This window comes from Macaca fascicularis, chromosome 7 (assembly GCF_037993035.2).
Source record: "Macaca fascicularis isolate 582-1 chromosome 7, T2T-MFA8v1.1".
NCBI classification, from domain to species: Eukaryota; Metazoa; Chordata; class Mammalia; order Primates; family Cercopithecidae; genus Macaca; species Macaca fascicularis.
This window is the reverse complement of record NC_088381.1, coordinates 34,050,393-34,077,391: the sequence shown is the minus strand read 5'-3', so window position 1 is coordinate 34,077,391 and position 26,999 is coordinate 34,050,393. Positions and strand designations below refer to the sequence as shown.

At 45.8% G+C, this 26,999-nt stretch overlaps 1 protein-coding gene across 2 annotated transcripts in view; it reads right to left on the bottom strand.

The window, feature by feature from the left end:
* MYZAP (myocardial zonula adherens protein) overlaps positions 1-24,215 on the bottom strand; it is a 94,059-nt gene extending 69,844 nt beyond the window's left edge. For both annotated transcript variants that reach the window (XM_005559641.4, XM_005559643.5), the window contains exons 1-2: positions 24,115-24,215; positions 11,676-11,762 (exon numbers count right to left, since the gene is read on the bottom strand). In XM_005559641.4, coding sequence (XP_005559698.2) covers positions 11,676-11,762; positions 24,115-24,189 — 162 coding nt within the window. In that variant the 5' untranslated portion in view covers positions 24,190-24,215. The remainder of the gene's footprint in view (positions 1-11,675; positions 11,763-24,114) is intronic.
* Between the last annotated feature and the right edge of the window lie 2,784 nt (positions 24,216-26,999).

The window sequence follows — 26,999 nt, the reverse complement described above, 5'->3', positions numbered from 1 at the left end:
TAAGTACTTTATGATCCCATTCATTCAAAGTTTGCAAAATCAAAGAAAGGTCTAGAAAGCTACGTGATGATGATGAATCTTACAGGTCTCTAAGGAGGGAACCTCGGGTAGGGTGGGGGCGCTAGAGATCAGGATGGACTTTTGTCATTTTATTTATACCTTTCTATCTTGCTTGTTCTTTGTTTTGTTTTGCTTCGTTTCAATGTAAGCTTTTTTAAAAGTAAGACAATACAACAACCATTGCTTCTCGCCCTTCTTCCCACACTTGGAAAGAGATGGATGCAAGGGGCTGTGATTCCTTGTACTTGCTTCTGGTAAACGCTTCCTCCTGAGTCCCTTACAGCTGGGTCCCAAAAGCACTGATGCTACCCTGACATTTGTGCTTAAGTTTGGGTAACTGAGCTGTTAAATAGTTTGCAGCAGAGTCACAAACTGGCATTGAGTTATCCCCAGTTTACCGGACATATAACCAGGAAGAGGAAAAGCTCTAATGAAACTCCCCAAATACCAGGAAACAAAAGCAAGATCTTTCAGTCACAGACTCCACGCAGTTCCTCAAAAACAAGCCAATTACGACACAGAGCTTTGGTGAAACGCATTTCTGCAAAGCAAAGGCTTTCAGAGGTGAACTGGCTTGCAGGAAAACTCAGGTGGCTGGACACAGAGGATCCTGCCCCTGGCCTGGGCAGGGAGATGAGGCCGCCACGGAGCGGGGAAAACACAAGCAATGCCAGGAACACTGAGGTCTGTAGAACACTCCTGAGCGGCCCAGGTCTCAAAGTTGTACACACAGAAAGAGATCAAGATACACTGAGTGAAAAATCATAAATTTCAAATTTTTGTTTTTTAAGACTGTGTGTTTGTGTATGTAAAACTTCTAGAAAGATGGAATCCAGATCTCTAATGACAGTTTCCTCAGGAAAATGAGATTTCACTTTTTCCTTCATGTTCTTTTGTGGACTTTGAATGTTTTTTGGCAAAAAGAAAAAAGCATTATGTTTGAATTGATCATTTGTGTAAAAGTCAGGGTCTAAATAAAAGGGCCCCGGGAAGGGCACGGCCCCAGGACTCTACCCGCAGTGGAGATGGAGTCCTCTCCACGCCAGGGGAGGGGACTCCTGAGGCAGCCCAAGGAGCTGATGGGCCTTGACAGGAAAAGTGAAGAAGAACGTTACTGAAGAAAGAGGAGGGGGAAGACATTTGTTGTCAGGTGATTTTATTATATATAACATATAACATACATTGTAACATATATGTTATATAACATATTGTATATAACATATATTACATTATATACAATATATAATATTTCCTTTAATCCTCACAGTGACCCTACTGTGTAACTAGTATGACTTCTCTTCTTCCAGGGTAACAGCCTGCGAGTGCCTGCCTATGTCTTTCCAAATTGGAGCTCTTTTTTCACCACAGTGCTACAGTCAGGAGAGCAACTGGAACTCACGTCTCCATGTGGTATCCCAGGGTCTCCAGTCACAGGGAAGCCAAGAGCCTGCCTTCAGGTCTCAGGGCCATTTGGAAGAGGCAGGCCCAGGGTGGGGGGCTCTTTCCACTTCCCCCACCCATCCCCAACCCCACACCTGCCTCACTGTCTCCCTTCCGTTCCTTTAGGAGCCAACCTCCTTCTTGTTTCAAGGTAATCACACGTGCTCTTCCCTCGATCTGCACTGCCGGGCTGAAATGTCGCTTCCTCAAGAATCAAGAATGCCTTCCCTGACCCTTCGGACCCCTGAGGTCTTCTCGGTCCACTCTCACAGCACTTCCCCACGACACTCACCACAGCTGCAGCCCAGCGACTGTTGGGATATGTCAGTATCCTTGTGTGGGGAAGGCCTGCTTCCCTATCAACTGAAATTCCAGCAAGTCCAGGGCCCAGTTTGTCTTCTTTTCCACCGTAATTCCCAGATCTAACAGTGACTGACATGCAATGGTCTCTCAATAACTATTTGCTGAATGAATAGGGAACTTTAGAAGTTGAGAGAGGTCTAAGAATTACTCAGGGTACATAAATATGGTCCAAATGAAGCGAATACCTGTTATTCTTCTTAGATGGAGGAATAGACAGTTGATGTTTACCCCAGTCACAACATGTACACCCAGAAAAGCTGCTAGGAGCAGTGATGTCTATCATTTTTATAAAATGTCAGCATGCTTTTGGTCAAAAACTGAACATAGGAAAAAAAGAAAAAAGCTGATATGCTGCGCAAGATGTTTGGGGCTAAATTTATCTCCTCTTGTATCCTTTAAAATACCTCCCAATAAGAAAAGTATTACGTTTTAGGCAGAAGAGCATTATGATGATATTAAGAAACAGTCTCTTTTAGAGAAACATGCTGAGATACAGATGATGTATATTTATTTCCTTATATAGCATGGATGTAGATGAGGCAGGATTGGCCATGTATTGAGGTAGGTGGTGCTGGGGAAAGGGCCAGTGACTCATTACACGATCCAGTCTCATTTTGTATGTTTGAAACTCTCCAAAATTAAGTTTTTTAAAACCTCCTTATAGCCGGGCACGGTGGCTCATACTTATAATCCCAGCACTTTGGGAAGCCAAGGCAGACAGATTGCTTGAGCCCAAGCATTTTGAGACCAGCCTAGGCAACATGGTAAAAATCCATCTCTGCAAAAAATGCAAAAATTAGCTGGATGTGGTGGTGTGTGCCTGTAGTCCCAGCTACTTGGGAGGCTAAGGTGGGAAGATTGCTTGAGCCCAGGAGGTTGAGGCTACAGTAAGCCATGATCACACCACTACACTCCAGCCTGGGCGAGAGAGCAAGACCCTATCTCAAGAAAATTTAATTTAATTTAATTTAATTTAATTTAAAAATCAAAAGCCTCCTTATAATTCTACTTGGTATTAAAAAATCAAATTTTTAAAAATGTACTCTAGACCTATTAAAAGCCTCCTGGGCATGAAACAATACTAGATAAAATCTGCTTGAAAATAAAAGGCCTGGACGGGCACGGTGGCTCATGCCTATAATCCCAGCACTTTGGGAGGCCGAGGTGGGTGGATCACGAAATTAGGAGATCAAGACCATCCTGGCTAACACAGTGAAACCCCATCTCTACTAAAAATACAAAAAATTAGCCAGGCGTGGTGGCGGGCGTCTGTAGTCCCAGCTACTCTGGAGGCTGAGGCAGGAGAATGGCGTGAACCCGGGAGGCGGAGTTTGCAGTGAGCTGAGATCACACCACTGCACTCCAGCCTGGGCAACAGAGCGAGACTCTGTCTCAAAAAACAAAAGAAAATAAAAGGCCAAATAAATGTGTAGAATAAAAAGAAAGTTATTACAAAGAAGGAAAATTGACTAAAAGGGCATTCCATACTCTCAACACATACACAAAATCTCTGGATTAAGCTGTTCCCCGTGAGTGTTCACAGCTTAAAATCTACCCACACTATGGCTGACCTCCCTAAAGATACATCTGGCAGCCAGTGCCTTAGAAAGAAAGAGTAGCCACAGAAAACTAACTCAGCCTAAATTCCTCTCGTAAGGGATTTACTGGCCATCAAAGAGTCTGGGTTAACAAGGCCAACGATATTGTCCAAATCTTAAATGAGAATATAGGATCCTACAATGCAACAAGCTCCACAAAGTCAGGGACTACATCTGCCCTTTTCACTGCTCTATCTCTGGTACCCAGCATAAACAGATGCTTCATAAGTACATTTTGAAGGGAAAAAGAAAGATGGAATATTTGGAGTATACTCATCCTTGACACTGAGGATTAATCTGTGCAAAACAAGAAAATCCCTTGGTCAATCAGGGTTCTTAGGGGAAATAAGAGCGGAAACACCACTGAACGTACATCAAACTGACAATAGCAGACTAACACAGCCAGTCCCCCGCCCCGCCCCACCGGCCAGGATGGGCAGCTGGTCACACATCCTGGCTGCCAGTATGATTGAGAAGGTCCATAACGTGACTCGCGTGACTTCCAGACTGGAAGCCAAGTTATTTCCAAAACTTCTGACTTCAGACCTCTTTTCTCCAGCCAGAGGGCAGCAGCTAACCCAGGACTGCTGAGCACAGAGCCACTGGGTTCCCTGCCCATCTTGCAGGCAGAGGCTGGCACTTCAGGAATGTGCTCTGGCTTGTCCAACCTGTGTATCTATCTCAGCAAATTATTTGGCCCAGGTCATTACTCATACTTGACACTGTTCTGCTTTCTTGGACAAAAATAAACATCACCTCTGAGCCTGAAGGGCCTTTCCAGAGCCTGGGAAAGAAACAGGGAGAAATGGGCAGGCCCGTATTCTCAGAAAAACTGAAACCTTTGGCTTATCAAACACTTGGCCAGGCACAGTGGTGTATGCTCGTAGTCCCAGCTACTTGAGAGGCTGAGACAGGAGGAATACTCGAGCCCAGGTGTTCAAGGCAACCGTGTGCTATGATTGCACCTGGGAACAGCCACTGTGCTCCAACCTGGATGACATAGTGAGACCCTGTTTCTAAAAAATAAAACTAACTTAGTTAATTCTGACAATCTCAAAGACTGAATAGTGCTCCCTTCCTAAGTAAACTCAGGAGAAAAGATCACTTTCCAAGCTTAAGATGAGAAGGAAAAGGAAAGCTTCTAGCCAAGCAGAAGTCCCAAAGAGAGTGGCATTTGTAATGACAGCACTCTGACAGGAGTGCTAGTGTACAGCTAGTGTACAGCTTCGATGCAGACTAGTGTACAGCTAGTGTCCAGCTTCGATGCAGACAGTAGTTGCTTAGGCCTAATAACCCCAGCGGAAAAGGGAAGAATACATGGGAGAAAAAAAAAATCAGGAACTGCTTTTCTGGAACCCATGGGTATAGTACACACCTTAGGTAACCTTGACTGATACAATGTAAATATCCTAAACAGAGTTTCTCTGATAGGAGAAAGCATGCAAGTCAATATTCCCATGGCAACATGGCCCGTCACAGACCTGAGCGGGAATTGCCAATCCACTGTCTACTAGCTGTGTGCCCCAAGAAAGTTATTTTCTGTACTTTAAAGAGCTTCAGGGTCCTTAACAGTAAAATGGGGATCATACCACCAATTTCAGTGGGCAGTCTAAGGAATATACAGAATAAAATACACAAAACACCTAGTGGGCTGATAGCATACTAGTAGATACCGGGAGTTTCTAGTATCAGTGGTGTGAGTTTTTAGTATCTGGGTTCCTACTCAACTCTACATGTCTATCTGAATGAGTCTGTCTGTCTGTCCACCCCCTTCTTAGTCTTTTTGCTATTCTCATCACAGTTGTCAAATTGGCTTTGACAGCGCAATAGTCACCCCCAAACTGTCCTTGGTTTCTCTTCATGGGGAGTGAATCACAAAGTCTCAGAAGGTTAGAAAAAATGGAAAAGAGTTGTGTAGTCCAGTGGGTTTTCAGACCCTATTCCCAGCTCCTCCTCCGTGTCTGTCAAGGTTGTCAGGTGAAGAGTTGGGGGCCTGCTGGAGGCAGCCAACATAGCCCTGATCTTATTTCAGCTCCACCTGCTGCACCCTGACCACTTTACCAAGAGCACTTCCACATTTACCAACGTGAATAAAGGAATGTGTGGAAAAACACTGGCTCTAGACTAACACTTCTATTTGCTAGAAGAAGCAATGAAGACCCCTAGAGATAACCTGACTGGCCCAACCACCACAGGGGTTCATGAGGAAGCCGGGACTCAAACCCTAGGTCTCTCCCCATCCTCCAGGGGCTGTTATCTCTGAGGGGCACGCAGAGTCCCTGGTGTGCTGTCACAAAGGGCAGCCCGGCCCCCACCTGAAGCTCTGAATCATGGCAGCACACTCGCTCACTTGGCAACAACCCGCGAGGTTGTATAAACAGTCACACCAAGGACGAAAACTCAGCAGGCTTATTCATCCAAGGCTTTTAAAGGAAAGAAGACTATAAAACCTACTGGCAAAGACTTCCTCCTTTTCAACATTTTATTGGGTTATGAAAATTCCCAACTCTACATCCATACCCTTGCCTCTGCTCTCTCTCACTCAGCATTCTCAAAGGTCTAGAGAGAAAACAGCTTCTTTAAAAACAACAGGTCACTGAAGGACACCTCCAAAGTGGGGATGTCAATAGCTATTTAAAACAGTATCTGCCTCAAGCTATTTTATCTATTCGCACAGGACTTTACCATCATAAAGACTCAGAAGCAACTCAAATCAGATTCCCTAAAATTCAACTCTGCAGTGAGGCCCTGATTCAATATGCTAAGTCTGCAATAGCTGGTGTGGGTTCTGTCTCTGTGTGTACGTGTGTGTGTCCCTGCATATACACATAGGAATCTGTTGCGCATGACTATGGAGAAGAATATGGATACATAAATTCAGAGTTTTTTGAAAACAATAGGTACTTAATTTCAAAACTATTTATTACCAATTTTAATTTCAATGTTCGGCATGTTTATAAACATTATGTTCTACATTTATCAATTTCTTAACATGTAATTTGTGCCCATAAACTAATCAGCACCCTCCCATATTATTAATGATTTTTAATGTTCAATATTCGAATAAAAGCCCATGGCTAATTCATGTGAGTTGTTAATATCATTCAAGGTGATTTCCTCAAAGAACCTAGTTATGGGTTGAATAGCATCCCCCAAAAAGATATGCTGGAGTCCTAACCCCCAGTACCCAGGAATTTGACCTTATATGGAGAGCAGGGCAAGTTAAGATAAAGCCATTAGACTGGGCCCTATTGATGTCCCTATAAAAAGGGGAAAATCTGGACACAGAAACATGAAAATGTCATGTGAAGATTGGAGTGATAATGCCACAAGGCAAGGATCACCAAGAGCTACCAGCAACTGGAAGAGGCAAAGAAGAACTCTCCCCCTAGAGCCTTCAGAGGGGGCACCACCAGCACCCTGATCCCAGACGTCCGAACTCCAGAACTGTGACAGAATACATTCGGTTACTGAAGCCATCTCGTTTTTCATGCTTTGTTGTGGCAGCCCTAGGAAGCTAATATAAAACTCAACCATCATAACCAACAAGCATTCATTAAGCACCGACTATGTGCAAGGCAGAGACCTAGGTTTTGGGAAGAGAGAATAAAAAGACTCAACCTAATTTCTCTGTGTGTATGTGCCTACATATACGTTATACACAAATTTTGCAAAAAATATATATGTATGCCTACATGGAGTTCTTGGCAGTACATGGCTAGCTGCCAAATGAAAGGGGCAGCCTGGGTGTCCTGTAGGTTAAGGGAAGAGTGACCACAGCACATGGAAGTCAGGGAAGTTACCAGAAGGGAAGTGGGCCTTTAGCTGAGCCTTGAAGGACAGGGAAGACTTGGATAAACTGAGACATGGCAGGGAAGGGACTCCAAGCATGGCTAGGGCCTCAGCAAGGGTTAAGAGGAGGGAAGAGATGCTATGTGTATAGAAAATAAAGTCAGGAAGGAGGAGAGGCAGGACAGGCAGCTTCAGGCAGGAGAATAACTCCAGAAGGTCTAAGGGGGTAAAAACAAAGACCCAGGGCCACTGGGTTTGGCATTCAAAGGGAAGAGATTCAGCGTTTAGTCATTATCTCTTTAATCCATATGACAAACCAGACACTGTGGTGGGTATTTTGCATATATTAGCTCATTTACTCTTTGAAACCAGGCATCGTTGTGTCTACCTTAAGGATGAGGAAGCTGTGCATTTGGGAGCTCATCTGTGGTCAGCAGAAAGCAGTCTCGGGGCAGGTGATGTCTCCTGAAGGACTAAAAGGAACAGGCAGCCAGGGGATCTGCCTTAGGGTTAGGAAACCTCCAAATACACCCACACAAACCCTTGACTCCATCAGAAGGTGCTGACCCTGTTGTAATTGCATCCAACAGCCTCCAAACACACCTTTGTGGAAATGGGCAAAATACGCCATCCACAACACATCTACATGGGGAGTAATTCCTCTCTCCAATGACTGGAGAACAGCAGATGGAAGAATGGCCCAAATGGCAGCAGCCTCTATGCATGGCCAGCTGTCCCATGACACTGTGGCATCCCTGCAATATTAAACACCTCCCACAACAGTGTGAAAGTCTGAGGAAGGCCCAGGCTGCCCTCGTCATTTGCAGCTCTAACAGGACCCTGGAAATCCTTGAGAAGTCTCACTTCAACAGAAGTCAATCGGGCCACTTACAACTTTCTATTCACATATCTGAGCCAGCTCCAATCCCCTGGCCTTTGCACACAGACGATCCCTCTTCAAAGGAACCAAAGTCATGTGACCACGTAGGGTCATCTAGAGTTGTGGCATCTTGCAATTCCATGGGTTCCAAGGAGGGGAAGCCATGTTGAAACCACATCCAAGGAAGTGGCCCCTACAGAGTCTCCTCGCCGGTGCATGGCCCTGGCCCTCAGTGACTCATGCCAGGAACCTGGCCAGGACATGGTAATGAAATCACTCAGAGCAACCTCCCAGTTACCCCTAGAAACTTCAAGGGCAGACACCACCCAAGGACTTCATCCCTAGGGAAACAACAGCCCCACCCTCCTCCCCTCTACCCCAGTTCTTCTGCAATGAGTCACCAATGTGTCACACACAGGCACTTAGACTGCACGCCTGGTCCACCTGGTGTAAGAAGTATCCTGGTGCATACGCTATCCCAGCAGTGCCTGTCCTGTGCTCCTCAGGGCCTTGGAGTTCTCAAGCATCCACAGGAGGGTTTCTGGGGGCTGAGGGGTAAAGGGAGACTGGGAGGACTTGGGCCCCCATTAGCACCACTTTTGCTTGGTTTGCATATAAGGGTTCAGTAAAACATTTTGATTTTTTTTCAAAGAGGGTCCTATTGACAAGTTTGAAAAGCACTATTCAAGACAAACAGGCAAACTGGCACACAATTTGTTGACTCCACTCAACACCGCTAAACACACAAGGCTCCTTCCGTGGCATTACTTGATTCTTCTTCAGTGGTTACAGACCCTCCAGGGTCCTCCAGCACCTAATACCCCAGTTTTGGCACCCAGAAAACTTTCTCAAACATCTCCCAAGGCACGAAGCTTGGGTCTAACTCCAAAAGACTATATTCCCCAGTTCCTCTACCATCTGTACCAACAGGCACAGCCACCAGGCCCTTGTCCTGTCCCTCACTCCAACTTAGGCCACTTCTTCAAAAAGTGTTCTAAGCAGCTCTGAGCACCTGGACACAGCCCAGGCCCATGTCTTGGACCAAATCATCAGCTCTAAAAGGGACAGGCAGGGAGAGGAGCAGTGAGGACAGAAGAGGACACTGCCTAGTGACAGATGGCCCCACTCAGTCCTGTTCATCAGCAGGTGTGCAGTGGCTGAAGCCTGACCACTTCCACTCTCTGCTTAGGACTTTTACTCCCAAACTTTGTCTTTGGAGAATGTTTGAAGCTACACAGAAGCTGAAAGAGCCACTCAGCTACATAACCATAGTACCATTATCACAAGAAAATTAACATTTATTTAATAATACGTAATATATAGTGCATATACAAAATTGTATAGCCATCCCAGCATATCTTCTATAGGATTTTTTTTTTTTTGCCAAGATCTAATCCAGATTCACTCATTACATTTAATGTTAAGTCTCTTTAGTCTGCTATCTGCAACAAATTCTCATCTTTTTTAAAAATAACATTGAATTTATTGAGGGATTCAGGCCAATTGTTTAGTAGAATGTCCCACATTCTGGTTTTCTGTTTCCTTATTATTAGTTAAACAAGTTTGGCATGAATATTACGTATGTGATGTTGTGCACCTCTTAGCTGAATCACCTCAGAAGTCATGTAACATCAGCTCATCCCACTATTGGTGAAGTTAGGTTGAATCACTCAGTTGAAATGCTGGTTGCCTGCCTACTCCACTGTGAAGGTACTGTCCCTTTAGAATCAGTAATCCATTGGGGTGATACTTTGAGAGTAACCTACAATAATCTTTCACCAACTTATTTTTGCATCTATTGATGAGTATACCTGGAGGTTACAAAACAGAGATTTTCTAAACTGATTAGCTAGTGTTCTATTTTAAAAAGGAGGCTTCCCTTTTTTATCCTCTCATCTTGCGCCTCTACTCCTCTTCTCCAATTATTACTATAAACATAAGGATTTTTAAAAATATCCATTGTGTTATAACCCACGACTGTCATCATTCTGTTTGATGCTCCAGTTGTTCCCATTTTTGGCCAGTAAAAGCCCGTTCAAACTGGCTGCTCGTCCTTTACTAGGATACTAGGACCCCATTTGTCTCTGAGTGGCACTTTATTTTCCAGAGGTCCCATATCCCCCTCATCTTTTCCCTGCTGCAACCCAGAACTAGCTGTTTTTCTAGATCTTTTTAGTGGAACTCATCCACTCTTTGTAGGCAGATCAGCAATTTTACTTCTTCTCACTTTCTGTAGTCAGAACTTCATTTTCCTTTCTCCCTACTTCCTTTCCCTGGCATTCATCAGTTGCATCAGCACAGGCAGCTCTCTGTCCTTGGTAGAAAGTGGGGAGGAGACGACAAGGACAGACAGAGGCCTACGGTAAACTTAGGGACAGTATCAAACATTTCGCCATCAATGAGAAGCTTTCTTTTTTATAGTTGACCACATTCATGATTAACCCCAAAGCAAGGCTTGTATTTCAAGAGGTCACTATGTCGTGACTCCATTTATGACATTTATATCATATCATTTTATTTTATTTTATAATCATATAAAATACACGCACAAGAAAAAGTACTGCCTACTTCCTAGCACCCCATCCTCTTCTTTTACTTTGTCTCCATCAGCACTTACCAGCTCCTAACCTCTATAAAGTGTACTTCATTATTTTGTTTACTTTCATTCTTGTCCCACTAGAATGTAAGTTCCATGGATGACAGATTTGGTTGACTGCTTTGTTCACTACTATACTCCTACTGTCTAGAACAGTGCCTGGAATGCAGTAGGTGCCCCATAATTATGAATGAGTAAAATGGGTTGGCCAGGACCACAGGCCTAGAGGTCAGCAGGACCTCCTCTTTATCCTTCAAGCCTCCTACTTCACGGTCACCTCCTAAGCAGTCAGTTATTTCCTTCTCTGTGTTCCCAGATTCCGTCTTACAGGGATGGATCCTAACACCTGAAATATCGCATCATCCTTGTCTCACCCAGAAAACGGCAAATTCCTCCAAGGCAAGGACATACTTATCTTCTTGGCCTCAGGACTTAGCACAGGAGCTGGCACAAAAATGTTTGCGGAATGCCTCCTACCCCCAGCCAAGAAAGTGCCCTTTCCCCGCACCATGCTGCCTGCCAGGCCTTCCTCTCTTCTGCGGGAGCAGGGCCCCCGGCTGCTGCTCCAAGCTGCTGAGAAAGGCTCCAGCCCCGCCAGCTGCTCACAATAGGCCCTTTGATGCAACTGGATTGGGCTGTTTCAGAAAAACCCACATTCCCTGCCATAGCACCTGTCACTAAGGCCAGTGTCCCTGCAGCTTCAAGGCAACACAGAGCCACAGTGTTCACCAAGAAACAAGAGCAGGGCACGTCGCTGGCAGAGCCAGCTGGGGAGAGCTCTCTGTCTTCTGGGAAGACGGGAGATGAGGTGGGAAGGTTGAGGGGGTCTTCTCCTCAACAGGGGCGCAAACACTCAGCCTCTGGAAATGGCCTGGTTAGGAGATGGGAGAGTGGGTTAAGGGTAGAGACTGGAACTTTTCGGGGCTTTGCCTCAGAGACACCTTACCTGCTCCTTTCTCTCAATCTTCTTTTCACTTTGCTCAGGAACTGGACTCTCAGGAGGTACGGTCAGCCGTAGTCTACAAACATTTGCCTAGAAGAGAGGGAAAGGAGAGGCCAGTTAGGAGTCAGCATTTGGGGCAGAAAGAGCCAGATGACCTTGGGCTTCTCACAGCCTGTTTCCCCTACTTCCAATGGGGATCACTGCCCTGATCATACAGGAGCCATACAGGAGATAAGGCCAGCCTTATCTTCACAGTACCAGGCCAGCTTGGTACAGCACAGGGAACCACCACCCTGGGGCTCAAAGAAGGAAACTACCACATCACTTGATCCATTTCAAACATTTCTTTACCAATGGCTCAGGTTCCATAACAATATGTATAGAATGATCTCATTTCACAAGTATAGGCAAAAATATAGCTAGAGGGACAGAAGCCAAAATATGTACAGTGGATATCTCTATTGGGATGGGAGGGTGCTTTCTACTTGCCTATATACTTAATTTTTCTATAATATACATGTACATGTTTAATCACAACTTTTTTTCAAAAAAGTCCACATACCCATGTTCATAGCAGCATTATTCACAATAGCCAAAAGGTGGGAGCAACCCAAATGTCTGTTGACAGATGAATGGATAAACAAAATATGATTTATACATACAATGGAATATTACCCAATATTAAAAAGGAAGGAAATTCTGACACATGCTACAACATGGATAAACCTTGAAGACATTTTGCTAAGTGAGATAAGCCAGTGGCAAAAAGACAAATACTGTATGATTCTACTTAGATGAGATACCAGGAGTAATCAAAATCATACAGACAGAAAGTGGAACCGTGGTGGCCAGCAGGTAAAAATACAGGGAAAGTTAGTATTTAAAGGGCATGGAATCCCAGTTTGGGAAGATGAAAAAAATCCTAGAGATAGATGGTGGTGCCATTTGCACAACAGTGTGGATGCACTTAATGCTACTGAACCATACACTTAAAAAGGGTCAAAATGGTAAATTTCACAAGTACGTTGCTACAATTAAAAATTTTAAAAAAGCTGTCCCTGTTTGCTTAATACAGACTAAAAATAAGACAGTTAGCTGGAAAGGCATAGGAGAAGAAAATGTAATGCTTACGAGTTGGTAAGACATCTGACTCCTTAATTAGCTATACCAGCATGAACATTTGTCACTAGTCACTGAGATCCTCATGTCAGTTTATTAAAGGTTGCCAACAAAGTTCACAGAAATATTGCATAAAGGTTCCTAAATGATTTTTTAAAGTCTAAGTTGTACCATTTCTGTTAAAAATAAAAAAGCAATTACACCATTCAGTGAGAGAAGCTACAACTTGTGTGATTTATCATATTCTGTTGACAAAGGGTGACTAGGAGCAAAGTCATATTCCTACTCAACAGCGCGAAAAATGGACTACTATAATCTGTAGTACAAGGGGACAATAACAGTAATAATAGTAATAGCTAACCATGTATAGGAACCTTCTAAGTGCTTTACAGGTATTTATTCATTTAACCCTCACCACAAACCTATGGTAATAGATTCTATTACCTGCCCCATTTTGCAGATAAGTAAGCTAAGCCTCTGAAGGGTTACATGGCTGGGAAATGGCAGAACTGAGATTTGAACCCAGGCAGTCTCTGGGTTCAAATTAGTTCATTCTTAGCTCTTATACTCATGGCCCCCATCACATGCCTGAAATGCCATATGGGCTCGATTCATGGGAGTGCTGTTTGCGCCCTAGTATGGATTGAATTGCATCCCCCTAAAATTCATCCATTAAAGTTCTAACTTTCCTGGCATCTCAGAATGTGACCTTATTTGGAGACAGGGTCTTTATAGAGGTAATCAAGTAAAAATGAGATCATAAGCATGGCCCTAAATCAAAATGACTGGTGTCCTTATAAGAGTGCAAAATCTGGGGACAGATACACATACAGGGTGAATGTCATATAAACATTAAGACGACCTGTCAACAGCCAAGGAGAAGGGCCTGGAATAGATAGTTCCTTCGTAGACCTCAGAAGAAACCAACCTTGCCAATACCTTAATTTTGGGCCACTAACCTCCAGAACCGTGAGACAAGAAATTTCTGTTGTTTAAGCCACTGGCGTTGTGGTAGTTTTCACGGCAGCCCTAGCAAACAAACCCTTTCCACCCCCGCCCCAGTCTGGTTGGCAGGGTGACAGATCTGCACTGGTCCACAGGGTGGCCTCTGAGCAAAACTAACCTGCAGCCTAGAAGCCCAGAGCTGCAGGGAACGTCAAACACCTCTTGAGTTCAACCTGCCCACCTGTGAAGAAACCCAGCACCCAAAAATGTACCTGACAGGTGGCACCAGCCTGTTCATATTCCATGAACAGGTTAGGGATCCCAGGTTTGGGACCCATGTTAGCACTTCCACTTATACTACTGCTGCCCTCCAAGGCATTGCACTTTGCTACCAGGCACCTCTAACTTCCTGATCTGAGCTTACACCAGAATTTCTACCTAATGGACCCAGGGTTGTCCTTGGACTGCAAAATAATTCCCCTTTCTCTAGACAGTCCTCCTGTCCCTTGAACCTCCTTTCTTCTGGACGAAACAACCCCAGTTCTTTAAATCACATGACTTGGTTTCAAGATCCCTGTCCATCCTCATCCTCCTCTTGGCAAGCATCATCCCCCAGGGGACCCTGGAATCAGATGTGGCCTGACCCCCACGGTTATCATTGCCTCTTGTGTGGCCAACTTTGCAAGCAACCTTCAAAGCTCACCGTCAGTCATGTTGGCCAAAAAGAAACCAAGCCATACTACCAGGTAGCTCTCTTTCCTGATGGGCAACAACACTGATGGGAATCTTTAATCTCTCCATAGAAAGGCAACCCTCTGGCTCCAGGCCCCTCAGACTGGTTTCAACCATTTGCACAAGCATCAAAGTGTAACTCAGACCATATAGACAGTCCAAACCTGTGGTGCTCAACAATCTCCTGTTAGGCTGGGTCTAGTCCATGCATAATTCTGCAAGGAAAAGGAAGTCCTTTTCTCCTGCACCACATCCCATACACACACACACACACACACGAGTGTGCACACATGTACATATATCCTATGCGCGCACACACACACACAGGCACCAACATCTACTATCTGTGTGTCTATGGGAAAGTTACTTAATCTCTCTGAATCTCAAGAGTAAAATGGGATAAAAGGAGAGTGTCACATAGTAAGCCTCTATGAATATTAGATATTTTTATTTTGATTTGGTTATTTATTTATTCTGAGACTGGGCCTTGCTCTGTTGCCCAGGCTGGAGTGCAGTGGTGCAGTCATAGCACTGCAGCCTCAGTTTCCTGGGCTCAAGTGATTCTCCAACCTCAGCCCCACAAATAGCTGGGACCACAGGCAAGCATCACCATGCCTGGCTAATTTTTTATTTTGGTAGACAAAGAGTCTTACTATGTTGCCCACGTGGGTCTCAGACTCCTGGGCTCAAGCAATCCTCCTGTCTCGGCCTCCAAATGTGTTGGGATTACAGGCATGAGCCACTGCACACAGCCAGATATTTTTACTATTATCTAGATGTTATCATCACACTATATGCTTCAAAATGAAACAGACCTGCTTAGCCTCACAGCCCTGTTTCCATGAAAATAACAATTTGGTCAATGAATCAGAGACATTAACACTGTAAGTGATGACTTTCGGTTGGTTGATTATTTTAGAGGGGTAGTCCTTAATGGTCATAATTTTCAGAAAGGGGACCCCACGGGTCCAATCACTCCAAAGTGAGATGGTCCCTCCCCTGGCTTGAGCCCATTCTTCATCTGCCCATCTATATTCCTCAACATGCTTCCTATGATGGGCTGGGCAACCCTTATATGAAGCTCTCACACTGAGCAATACCCCGAGGTATACAAAGCCACAAGGTAAACAGAATGCATAAAATAAAATGAACTTGTAAAATAAAACACACAACTTCAAAGACACTTGGCAGTTGCAGCAGGTGCTTGAGGATACTGCAGCACCCTGTTTAAAGTTTACTCTTGTCAACAGAGGTGCTTTATCAAAATATTAAGGAGTACAGCGGGTTTTTCTTTAATAAATACTGACCCACTGACGGACTGGCTGTTCAGGAGCAATTTAAACCCAGCTTAGAATAGGATCACACATATTCCTTACAAGACAGCCAAATGTATGGTCATGGGGAAAAAAGAAAGTTGCAGAACAAAACATTAAGAATAATCCTATTTTTATTTTTTAAATATTCCCTGATAACTTGTGTAGATGTAGGGGGAAAATATTCTTAAGGAAACACATTTCTGTGTTGGTGGCAACAATGTTAAGTATATGTAAGTTTTTAATTAAAATATTAATAGTAATAGTAATAATAAAGACTGGGAGAAAATATGTCAGAAAGAGACAGATCCAGAAAGAGACTAATCCTTCCACAGGACTGCTTCACGAGCGGCAAGAGGCACATTCTAAAGGTCTAAAAGGTAGGCTGAATCCCTAACAGAAGCACTAAGGACAGTAACCCCTGAACCACCCATAAAGTTGACTGAGTACAATCTACCTCCCTCCATTCATTCACTTTCAGCAATCTCCCCATGGGAAAATCTTCCCCTGAGTAACATCAAGGCAACATTTCTTACCTCCGAGCATTTTACGAGGCTGATCTCCATGGTCTCCTGAAACTCATATACACAATCTCCAGAGCTGCCCCAGGCTTGGCAGTGCCTGAAGGGCAGGTAGGGCACTTTATTCCCAGGGGTTCCCAAAGCAGCTGGTTCAGGGCTTGTGTTATGAACAATGTAAAGAACTGCATCCTACCCTGAACACCACTGCTACCTGACCAGCTGTCCCTGGGGGCAAGGGTCTCTTCCAGGGAATCAAAGCAGGAAGCTGGACTCAGCATACTCTATTACTCAGTTAATGAGCACCCACTACTTGCAAAATACTTTTTAGGGACTATGAGGGTACCACGATGGCAAAAAAAATAGCTGTGCCCCCAAGGAGTACATAATCTAGAAATATACCCCAACAAGGCAATCAAGAACACTTGGAATAACCAATATAAGGTGTATGGAGACAGGATAGCTTTGTGGTTAAAGCACAGTGAAAATGCACTTCCTGGCTTCCAATATTGGTTCTGACACCTACTAGCTTTGAGACCTTTGGAAAGCCACTTAGTCTTCAGTACTTCCATTACCCTAGTTGTAAAACAGAGCTAAGAATATTGCACCTTCTTAGGAAAGCTGTGAGGATTAAATTAGCTAATGTGTGTAAAGAGCTTAGGACAATTTCTGGCACGCATTAAGCACTCTGTCAGCATTGTTTATCACAGGAATATAGGAAAAAGAACACTAATCTTAACGGGAGGTGGGAGTACATGGGAAAGTCCCTCGGGATACCATTTGAGCTGGGTATAGAAGGACAGGAAGAACTTCTCAGGTCAGTGAGGTTTGGAGAACCCACCATCATAACAACAACAGCTATCAGGCAAAGCGTTCCAGTCTGTGCCAAGGGCACAGAAGCTGGCAAGTTCCAAGAATAAGAACCTAAGCCTGGGTAGGACAGGAAAATGAACAAATAGGTAGGGGCTGAGCTATCAATCTACAAATGCATGATAGAGAAGCACTGGCTCTAGTCAGAAGACAATAAGGAGCCATTCAAATCTTTGGAGGAAGAGATTAACATTCAAATCTGAGTTCATTCAATAATCCAACTGGTCATTTTCAGTGCCTCCTGTGTTCCATGCACTACAACATGGACGGAAGGGAAAACACAGGGGGAGTGATCAAGCAAGCTTTGTATCATCACTACTTTTATAGCCCCTACCGTGCTTAGCATAGTATCAACACATGATGGCCACTCGCTCAGCATTGGGTTTTGTAATTTTTTTAGTTTGAACAAAAACAAAGTAAGAATATAGCTGAAACTCCCTGGAGTGCCTTGTACTTTCTTGAAACCAACCCCCCTGGGAGGGATAGCAAGGGAGGGACAGGTAGCATTCAGGTTTCCTCCACAAGAAAAAGCACAACAAAACCCTTTTTGGCAACTCAGGGCCTCTGGGGGCGCTCCATCAGTGCCCCAGAGACATGGGTCCCCTTGGGCCTTGTTTCTGACCCTTTTGTGGAGAACGGATGGCCTGGGTCTTACTTAGGGGGTACTCTGCAGATCCAGTATCATCATGCTCTCAACTTCGGGCACCTGGGTTCACCGAGGGGAAAAATATCCATCTCAAATAAAAAGGGGGTGGAGAAGATGACTCAGGGAGGTGACAGGGGTTTGCTAAACAGTTTACAGAGATGGATTTCCCTGAGGAAATTAGCCGAGTGTATTTACATTTCTCTCAGGCCTGTTCCACTTTGTGACTGTGGGTCCCTGCCCAGCTCCCCTTAATGACAAAAGGTGGGGCCCTTGTAAGTGTGGCTGCGGGGAACAGACCCCAGACTCTCTGCTCAGCACAAGTAGCAAATCCCAGGAGCCTGCAGCAGGCTGCATGCAGAACGGAACATGCTCCATCTAGATTAGACCTCTTGGCTCTGCTGTGGCCCTGAACTTGCAGCCCAGTTATCTACATCAGGGTGGGGCGAACTTTTTCTGTAGAGAGCCAGACAGTAAATATTTAGGTTTTGCAGGCCCCTGTAAAAACCATTCTTAGCTCAGAGGCATACAAAACATTCCTGCTCTCTGTGGCTGCGTTCTGTATCAGGCACACAATGTGCCCCAAACGCCAAGATCTAGAGAGAAAACACAGGTGGATGAAGGCACACAAAGATACCAGTGTGACTTGGGAGTGTGAGGACTCCCCCGCCCTGCCCCACCACCACCCTGCCCTTCATCCCACAAGGCCCAAGGGTCCTTTCTGCAACACTGTCCCAGGAGTGTCTGCATTTCCAAGAAAGCTATAGAAGAGAGTAATGCTTAAAGAAATATTCTTAGCTTGCTGCATATTAGAATCGCCTGGGAAGCTTCCTAGCTTTTCCGTACTTCCAGAGGTTCCCAGTTAATTGGTTTGGGATGAGGCCTTGACATGGTTATTTTAAGCCTGCCAGTGATTCTGTGTATAACCGGTTGAGAACCACTGACTGAATCAAAGGGATGAAGCTCCAACTGTGCAGCAGGATGAGGCAACTCGAATATTTGGAGGACTTCCCAGAACTGTCAAACTCCTCACCTGGGCCAGTATTCCCACGTATTTGTCACCCGTTTCCTGCCCAGGTGGGTCAGAGGTGATGGGATGGCTTTAACCCAAAGCTTCTCTTCCTGTTTTTCCATTTGCCCATTCAATGTTAACCGTGGCTCCTGCAGGACCTGGTGAGATTTCTGTTTTTAAGTGCCTATTCCACCAGGTCTGGGGAGGGGTGGTTCCTAAGCCCTGTCTTCCAGTAGGCAATCATAGGTGACACAAGTAATGGTGGCATGCACAGGCCTCTAGAGGAACACGAGAAGGAGGGTTCAGGGTTCAGGGCAGGCTTCCTGGAGGAGACAACCCTTATCAGAGGAGAAACATGAAGAAAAGCAAAGAGGCAAGGAACAGCATCGAAAGCTCAGGCGAATGGCAAACGATTCGGAATATCTGAGAAGAGTACATATAGGGAGGGGAAACAGGACAGGCATGGGCCAAGCCAGAGGGCCTGGATGCTACCCTAAGGAGTGTGAACTTTTTCCTTGCAGTACCGAGGAGGCTCTTGAAGCAGAGGAGTCAGGAGACTAGATTTAGCATTTTAGAAAGATCACCCTGGCCCTTAAGAGTGAAAAAGAGCCAGGAGTGTGGCTGACACTTAGAAACTATCACTCACCAAAGAGGGAAAGAGGTAAACACCACTGTATTGCTCTTTTGTGTGCTGGAGAAGTACTGGAACTCCATAAGACCATAAGGCATGATGAGTGCTGAGAAGTATCTTGGGTTGAAAGATTTAACATGGTCTCTAGTTAGTCAGCCCTGCACCCACAGCTCCTTGAACTCAATTAGACAAGAACATTTGAGGCTAATTGACTTGAAAGCTTCCCCAGTGACCAGGGCTTGGTGACACCAGCCTCCAGGTCTCTTGTTCACATACGGATGCACGGCATAGGTGAACTACAACAGGGACCTCATCCACAGCACTCCATCAGTGCCCCAGAGACAAATGGGTCAAAATTACATCCCACATCTTTTGTGGAAAAGCCATGGGATCTCCATAAATGTCTAGGAGAAATCAAGTTTCCTTACGAGTCTCCAGAATTCACGTCTGTTCATCCTATATCAAACAAGGCAAGGTGAAAGAAAAAAAGCATAGAGCTGAGCACCTTTTTTTCTGAGCCTACAACTGTCATTTTTGACCAGCAGTGGTTTAAGCCCTGCCCTTAGCCCAGAGGACGCCACGGTTCCAAACCCTCACAACTTAGCCCATCAGGGCTGGCTCAGGAGGGCCCTGTGTGCAGGCAGTCTGTTTTCTGGGTGCAGCAGGATCCACCTCCCCTTCCCCAATGAATGCTGCAGCCAGCTTCCTTCCACCAGATGCCAAGGGTCCCACAACATCTGGGTCCCTTCCTCAGAACCTGTGGGATGATAGAGAGCTTATGTGCACAGACGTTCCTGTCTCCTGAGAAAGGGGAGTGCGGTAAACACCTGTCTGATCATTCAGAAGTCAGCTAAAGAGAATTCTTTACTTTCAGCCAGTCAGGCAGCAATGGGACATAGGAGAGGGGCACATTAGCCAAGGAACAATGACTAGCAGGCCCATTCCAGTGTTTAACAGAGGAAGCCTTTGCCAAATAGAAAGAAGTATCAGCAAGGGCAGGCTAGGAGATAGTCCTATCCTGTGACCTTGTTGGGTTTTGTTTTTTTTTCTGTGCCAGTGAGGGGTCATGATACCAGCAACACCAGTCAACAGTCTCTTATTATCAAGAGAGCAAGGTGCTGGAGAAGATCCTTGACAGGTCTATCATTCCACAGCCCGGGAGCAGAACAGCTTAGCCAAAAATACTCGGCACTAAGTATCATGCCGAAAGGTCGGTTGTGTGGCTGGGTTGTGTGCTTTGCGGGGAAGCCACAAAGCAACACATGCCTTCCCCACAAAGCACACAACCTAGCCACACAACGAACCTTCCATTTCAAAGGCCCATTTAGCAAGACTAACTGGCATTTATAAAATTCCTTTCAAAAGCATGAAGCAAAGTCAATATTTTTAAAATTGTTTCCCCCCATTCCCCAAGGTCATCTTCTGGCTGTGGTTATTCTCCAGTCAATTTGTCTTCCTGCTGTTGCCATAGATAAAACTATTTTTAGTGCACAACTGGTTTGAAGGGAGTTTTTTTAATTTCACAACTTCTGCTGGTTGGCATCCATAAATGCCTTTCAGAGCTTTGTTTATCAGCTGACAGAAATTACTCTCTCCACCTGTTTGTTTTTTTTTCCTTGAGAGATGATTTCAGATAAGAAGGAAATACAAATTGCAGGTGGCAGCCATTGAACAAAGGCTAGCTGGTGACAGTCCAGTCAGCCACATAACCCTTGGCAGCTGGCTCGCAGGAGTCCCTGCTCAGTGTCAGCTGTCACCACCACTTCTGGTTGGCTTGAATATCTGGACGCACATAGGCTGGTTTCCCCTGCAGTCCCAAACTTGGTGAGCTCTTTGGATGAACCAGAAACACAATTTTAATGGCTAACATGTTCAAGACCATCACTTGTCCACCATCAGAGAGGAATAACAGAACAATACAGTATTTACTGAACAACTTTCAACTTCAGGTACACTTCCAATGATTATTTGGTCTACAATTTTTTTTCAGGACATCCTGTTCCTGCTTTTCTAAACAACAGGCATTTTGTGCCAAAGCAGGTCCAATTTGCCATCATCATAAAGTAGTCATGTGTCATTTAACCGTGGAGATGCATTCTGAGAAATGCATCATGTGTGATTTTTGTCATTGCATAAACATCATAGAGTGCACTTATACAAACCTAGATGGTATAGCCTACTACACACCTAGGAGATATGATATAGCCTACCATTCTAACACCATCATATATGCTGACTGTTGTTGACCGAAATGTGGTTATACAGTACATTACTATATATGCCAAGTATTCCAGTATTCCTCCTTTCAGTATCCCAATAACGTCAATTCCCCTACAAATTCTACTCATCCTGCAAGATTAAACTCAAACATCACCTGTAGGTGGGGTGGGGTGGCTCATGCCTGTAATCCCAGCACTTTGGGAGGCTGAGGCAGCTGGATCACTTGAGGTCAGGAGTTCAAGACCAGGCTGGCCAACATGACGAAACCCCGTCTCCACTAAAAATACAAAAATTAGCTGAGCATGGTGGTGTGCACCTGTAGTCCCAGCTACTCAGGAAGCTGAGGCAAGAGGACTGCTTGAACCTGGGAGGTAGAGGCTGCAGTGAGCCGAGATCACACCACTGCACTCCAGCCTGGGTGACAGAGTGACACTCCATCTCAAAAAAACATACCTGTAGTGAGAGCCTTCCCCTGATGTCTCAGGAAGAACGTTTATTTTAGCTTCTACAGAACTTTGTAAACTCTTCACCTCACTATAACCATCACCACTTTGTTTGATGTTAGTTTGGGACAATGTCTGCCTCTACAGGTAGAGTGGACCCCAATGCCAGCCCTTTACCACACAGAAAAAGGTTTATGAATGTTCAATAAATCAATTAATCAACATCTCACAGCTTCCCATCACACACACAATCCCCAGCACACACAGAGATAGTACCTGTAACATCTGCAAATCATGAGCAGAACTAGAAACCACAAAGTTGGGGGGAACCCAACACCCTTTAGATAGCTTCTTTCCAGAAACAAGTACCAGTGTACTCAGGACAGCCCTGCATGGCCTGAACCTGAGCCCTGAGTTCTCCAGTCCAAAATATGTCTGCCATCTATTCAAAAGGCAAAGTCTTTTCAAGAGTGTCACAATGTGCCTGACACCAAAGCACCTACAATTAAAGAAATACTCCGAAGGAAATGTGTGAGCAAAAATCTTCAGAAATGTGATCTGGTATACTAGTCACTTTTGCATCAATCCACCATATTAGGTTAGGTACCCCAACTAATCCCCAGCTCTGGAAGGGAAGTTACAGAGAATTTCACGCAATTCATGCAGTCTGGTTACACATATGATCCTCTCAGGGCTCAGGATTAGCTTTTCAGTGACTTCATTCTTTCTCAATTGCAATTGTGTTCAAATTGAGAAAGATTTCCATAGAAAAATACAAACACCCAACTTAGAGCAAGGCCAGGACTGTGGTTGGAAACCCCCTTGGACCCAGTGTGGATCTTATTCTATGATGCTAATGATTGGACAACTGGAGTTCTGTCTTGGGCGTGAGCCAACTGATGGATTTTGAGGTGTGTGTGTGCGCGTGCATGTGTGTACACAACCTAAGTGTCTGGCGAGTGCACACACACGCACACCTCAGAATCCATCAGTTGGCCTATGCCCAAGAGTAACACATCTTTCTTCTAGAGCTAAAGAAAGACAGCTTATAAGGTGACCACCATCACTCGCTTAAGACATGTAAAAGCAAATAAGCAGGTCCAAGACCTGCACGCAGACAGGAGGACCAGTGGGGGTTTTGCTTTGGACTTAACTACCTGTTTAAATCCTGAGGAAACACGATTACAGAAGTCTCAGAGTAAAGAGGTACCAAATGATAAGTACTGAAGATCATGATAAATGGAAGAACTAAAAAGCCACCAGCCAAGCCCCTGGCAGTTGCTCGAAGGCGTTGACCCTGTTAGAAAGATGGAGTATTTATTTTATAGAGCATCTGGAGAGATGGGAAAAGATGGCACAAAGATAAAAAAGAAACAGCACTTCCAAAGGGAAACCTTCCCTGGAGATGCTGTCCCGGGCTTTCAGTGCTGCCACTGTTGTCACTGTGCTAATATTTAAATCAGAAAGAAGTGGTTTACATAAACCAGAGTCCCACACAGTTGGGCTCCTGGGCGGCCGGCTGCTGTTCTGGTTTGCACAGTGGTGCCCGGCTTGGCTAATCCCACTCCAGAATTACCCTATCACTAGTGGACACAAGTGACGCCGTCTTTCTTTTAATTAATGGAAGAAGGAAAGTTTGAGTTTTAAATACATTCTTTATTTTCGGTCTCAAGGTAGGGACACTGCACAAATGCCTTCCTTGATTTTTAAACTGGTGCCACCAATAAACTCGGCTTGACAGAGAGGCAGGAAGGAGAGGAAATCTCTGGGAATTCCATAAAGTCCCCTAAGCCGTCTCCTGCCAGCTGGTGGGCCCTCTGAAACCTCAAGAGGGAGGGTCACTGCCAGAGCCGGCACAGGACCGGGGAGTTGAGCCCAGGGTGGGGCGTCGGGGCCAGGTGCTGGTTCCCGAGTTTTCCCATCCCTAGTCCCCTCTAGAGAGGGCGGCCGGGATGGGGGAACTGGACGGCGGCGGGTCCCGCCCCCAGCTACTCACCCTCCTGCTGGGCGCCCCGGGCGTCCTGGCGGCGCCGCCCGAGAGCAGGGTGACCGTGGACGTGGAGCGCAGCATCCCGCAGCGGCGGTCTGTAGCGGGCTGGACGCCGGCGTTCCTCCCGGGCCGAATAAGCGTGCGGGGCCCGCCCTGCGCGTGGGCGACGCGGGACGGCGCCGGATACTTGCAGCTCCAGCTGCACCGGGAAGACCTGGGGGTGGGGCCGGGGGCGGGGCCGGGCCGGGGCGGGGCGGGGCCGAGCCTGCTCACCCGACCAGTCAGGCTGCATTTTCTCCCGAGGGCGCCGACCCGGTTAAAGTTGAGCACCATCCTCTCCCAGGGTGCTGAGCCCTCCCAGGGTCAGTCCCAGGGCAAGAGGGAGCCCTGGACAGCCTGGACCCCTACACTCTCTCTGTCCCCCGCAGAGTTGAGGTCCGCCTGCCCATTCGGTCTCATGACCTTCCCCCACCCCGAACTGCCCCCTACAGCCTCTGCACGCCCTCGGATCACTGGGACCCTCACCCCGCGTTATTCAGTATTTCCTGAATGCCTATTATGCGTCCGCACCAGCAGCCAACCCAGTCGACAGGCTCTTGGCCTCTGAGAGTTTGCAGTCTGGTGGGGATGACAGGTGCCGGGCTATGGTAGAAGAGGAGATCCGTGTATTACGGGAGCACACAGCCTACCTCAGAGGAGGTGATGACTAAGCTAGGACCTGAAATGCAAGTAGGAGTGGGCCACACTGTCCATATTTATTCAGTGAGTACTGTGGGCCTGCCTGGCGAGCACTTTGCGTATGTTACCGCATTTAATCCTCACCAGTGCCCTTTGAGGGAGTCACTGTTGTTACCCAGTATCCCCGTTTTGGAGATGAAGACATTGACTCACCTAGGGATTGAGGAACACAGCAGGTGCCCCACTGGCCTCTCAGTGGCAAAGGTAGGATATGAATCCCCCAGTCCGTCCCCAGTGCCTTGCTTGTCCCCTCTGCTGTCTCCTAACAGAGGGAGGAGGGAGTCCCCGGTCAAAAGAACTAGCATGCACAAAGATGGAAGGAAAGCATGGGAAGGTATAAAATATGTTTCAAGAATTGCAAGTATCACAGTGCACAGAAAGAACAGTGGAGAAGCAGCAGAAGGGAGCTGAGGAGATCATGAGGAACCTGTGTGCTTAGTTGGAAATTTGGTCTTTGTCTTGAGGACAAAGTGGTTTTCAGCAAGGAAAGACACAATCTCTGTTTACTGGTCCTTCAAAGCCCAGGCCAAGCACTGCCTCCCCACTGAACTCTCCAGAAACCCCTTCCCCAAACACTCATGCTCAGGAACTCAGCAGCTCCGTGGGACCGTGTCTTCTGTTAGAGTTATCCATGTGCGTGCCTGTCCCCTCTCCTTCTGGAGGGCAGAGGCCAGGCCTTGACCCTCTCTGAATGCCCAATGGCACCAACAGGCAAGATGCTGAAAAAAAAAGTTGCTAAACAGAATTACAGATGATCCTGTGGAACTCACTCCATTTGCAGATGAGGAAACTGAGGCAAGTGTATACAAGTGACTTTCCCAAAGTTGCACAGCCTGTCCTTTGCCATCCTCATCATCATCCTCACAGCAGCTGTGCCTGTGTCCTAAGTGCTTTGTATGCATTTTCTCAATGAATTCTCACAATGCCCCACAAGGTGGGCTACCGTTATTGCCCCTGTTTTGCAAATGAGGAAACTGAGGCCTGAGACATTAGGTTAATTGGTGAACAGCTGAGACTACACATCTAGTCTACTAACCCAAGTCTTTCTGCTTTTCTGCTACACTTCTGTCTGCATCCTCCCATCCACCTACCCCTTCCAAAAAGAAAATTGTTCATGAGAGGTTCCTTCCCATTCCACTTCCACGAAACCCTCTAATCCACCCAAGTCTTCTCCATATTGTTAACATCCTATTCACACTGTGTTATAGTTCTTTACAAAAGCAGCAGATGGCTCACTAGCTTGTAAGCTCTGTGTAGGAGCTGGATCTTGTTTACATCTCTGCCTGTCCAATATCTAGAGCAGGTAATTGACGTGTGGCAGTGCAGAGTAAATGTGGAAAGAATGAAGAAATGATATTACAGAGTAAGATTTCAACTCACTCATAGTCACACAAAACAGAAACTAAGATCCTTGCCAACCCAGCTCCTAGGGTGGGCCAGGGACTCCAAGCAATTTGGCAGCTGAAGCAACAAGAGCCCCAGGGTTGTCCCAGCCAGGTCATTTCCCCAAAGCTGGCTGACAGTCACCAAGGGCTGTGGGTGGTGTGTCCAGGCAGATGCCAGGCCCTGGCTTATGCCACAGCTCCTCCCTAACAGGCCAGCACTGGGAATCTGGGGTCATAAGGAACTGCAAGAGAGAGAAGAGTGGGGAGCCCAAAAAGTGGGAAAGAAGGAAAATGGAAAGACAAGTAGGACTGAAATCAATGGAAAAGTGGATCTAGAGTGGAGAGGAAAAAGTGAAAAATGAAGTCACAGTCACTGGTTTCTATTAATAGCTCTGAAAGAAGATGATTTTTTAAAAAGATCAACTCTTTTCAAAAGAGGAATCAAAAGCTGAGAACTTCTGCCCAGTCAGAAGTCCTCTGGAGTCTACAGAACAGAGAGCGGGGAAAAGGGCCAGTGGGAGGGAAACAGAGATAAGGGTCTGGTGTGGAAGGTCTCCACATGCCCTTGCAACATGACTCATCTACTCCAGACCCTCTGAGCATTGGTGATGAAGGGGTTGCTAGTGTTTGGGCTAGAGAGAACAGGAGCTATGACAAAACTGTCTTCGCTGCCATCCTTTTCTATCCACAGAAATAGCCACATATGCCTAAAAGCAGCCCTAAATTTCTCCGCTAAAGCACAGGTGTGTAGAAATTCCAGATGTCTGT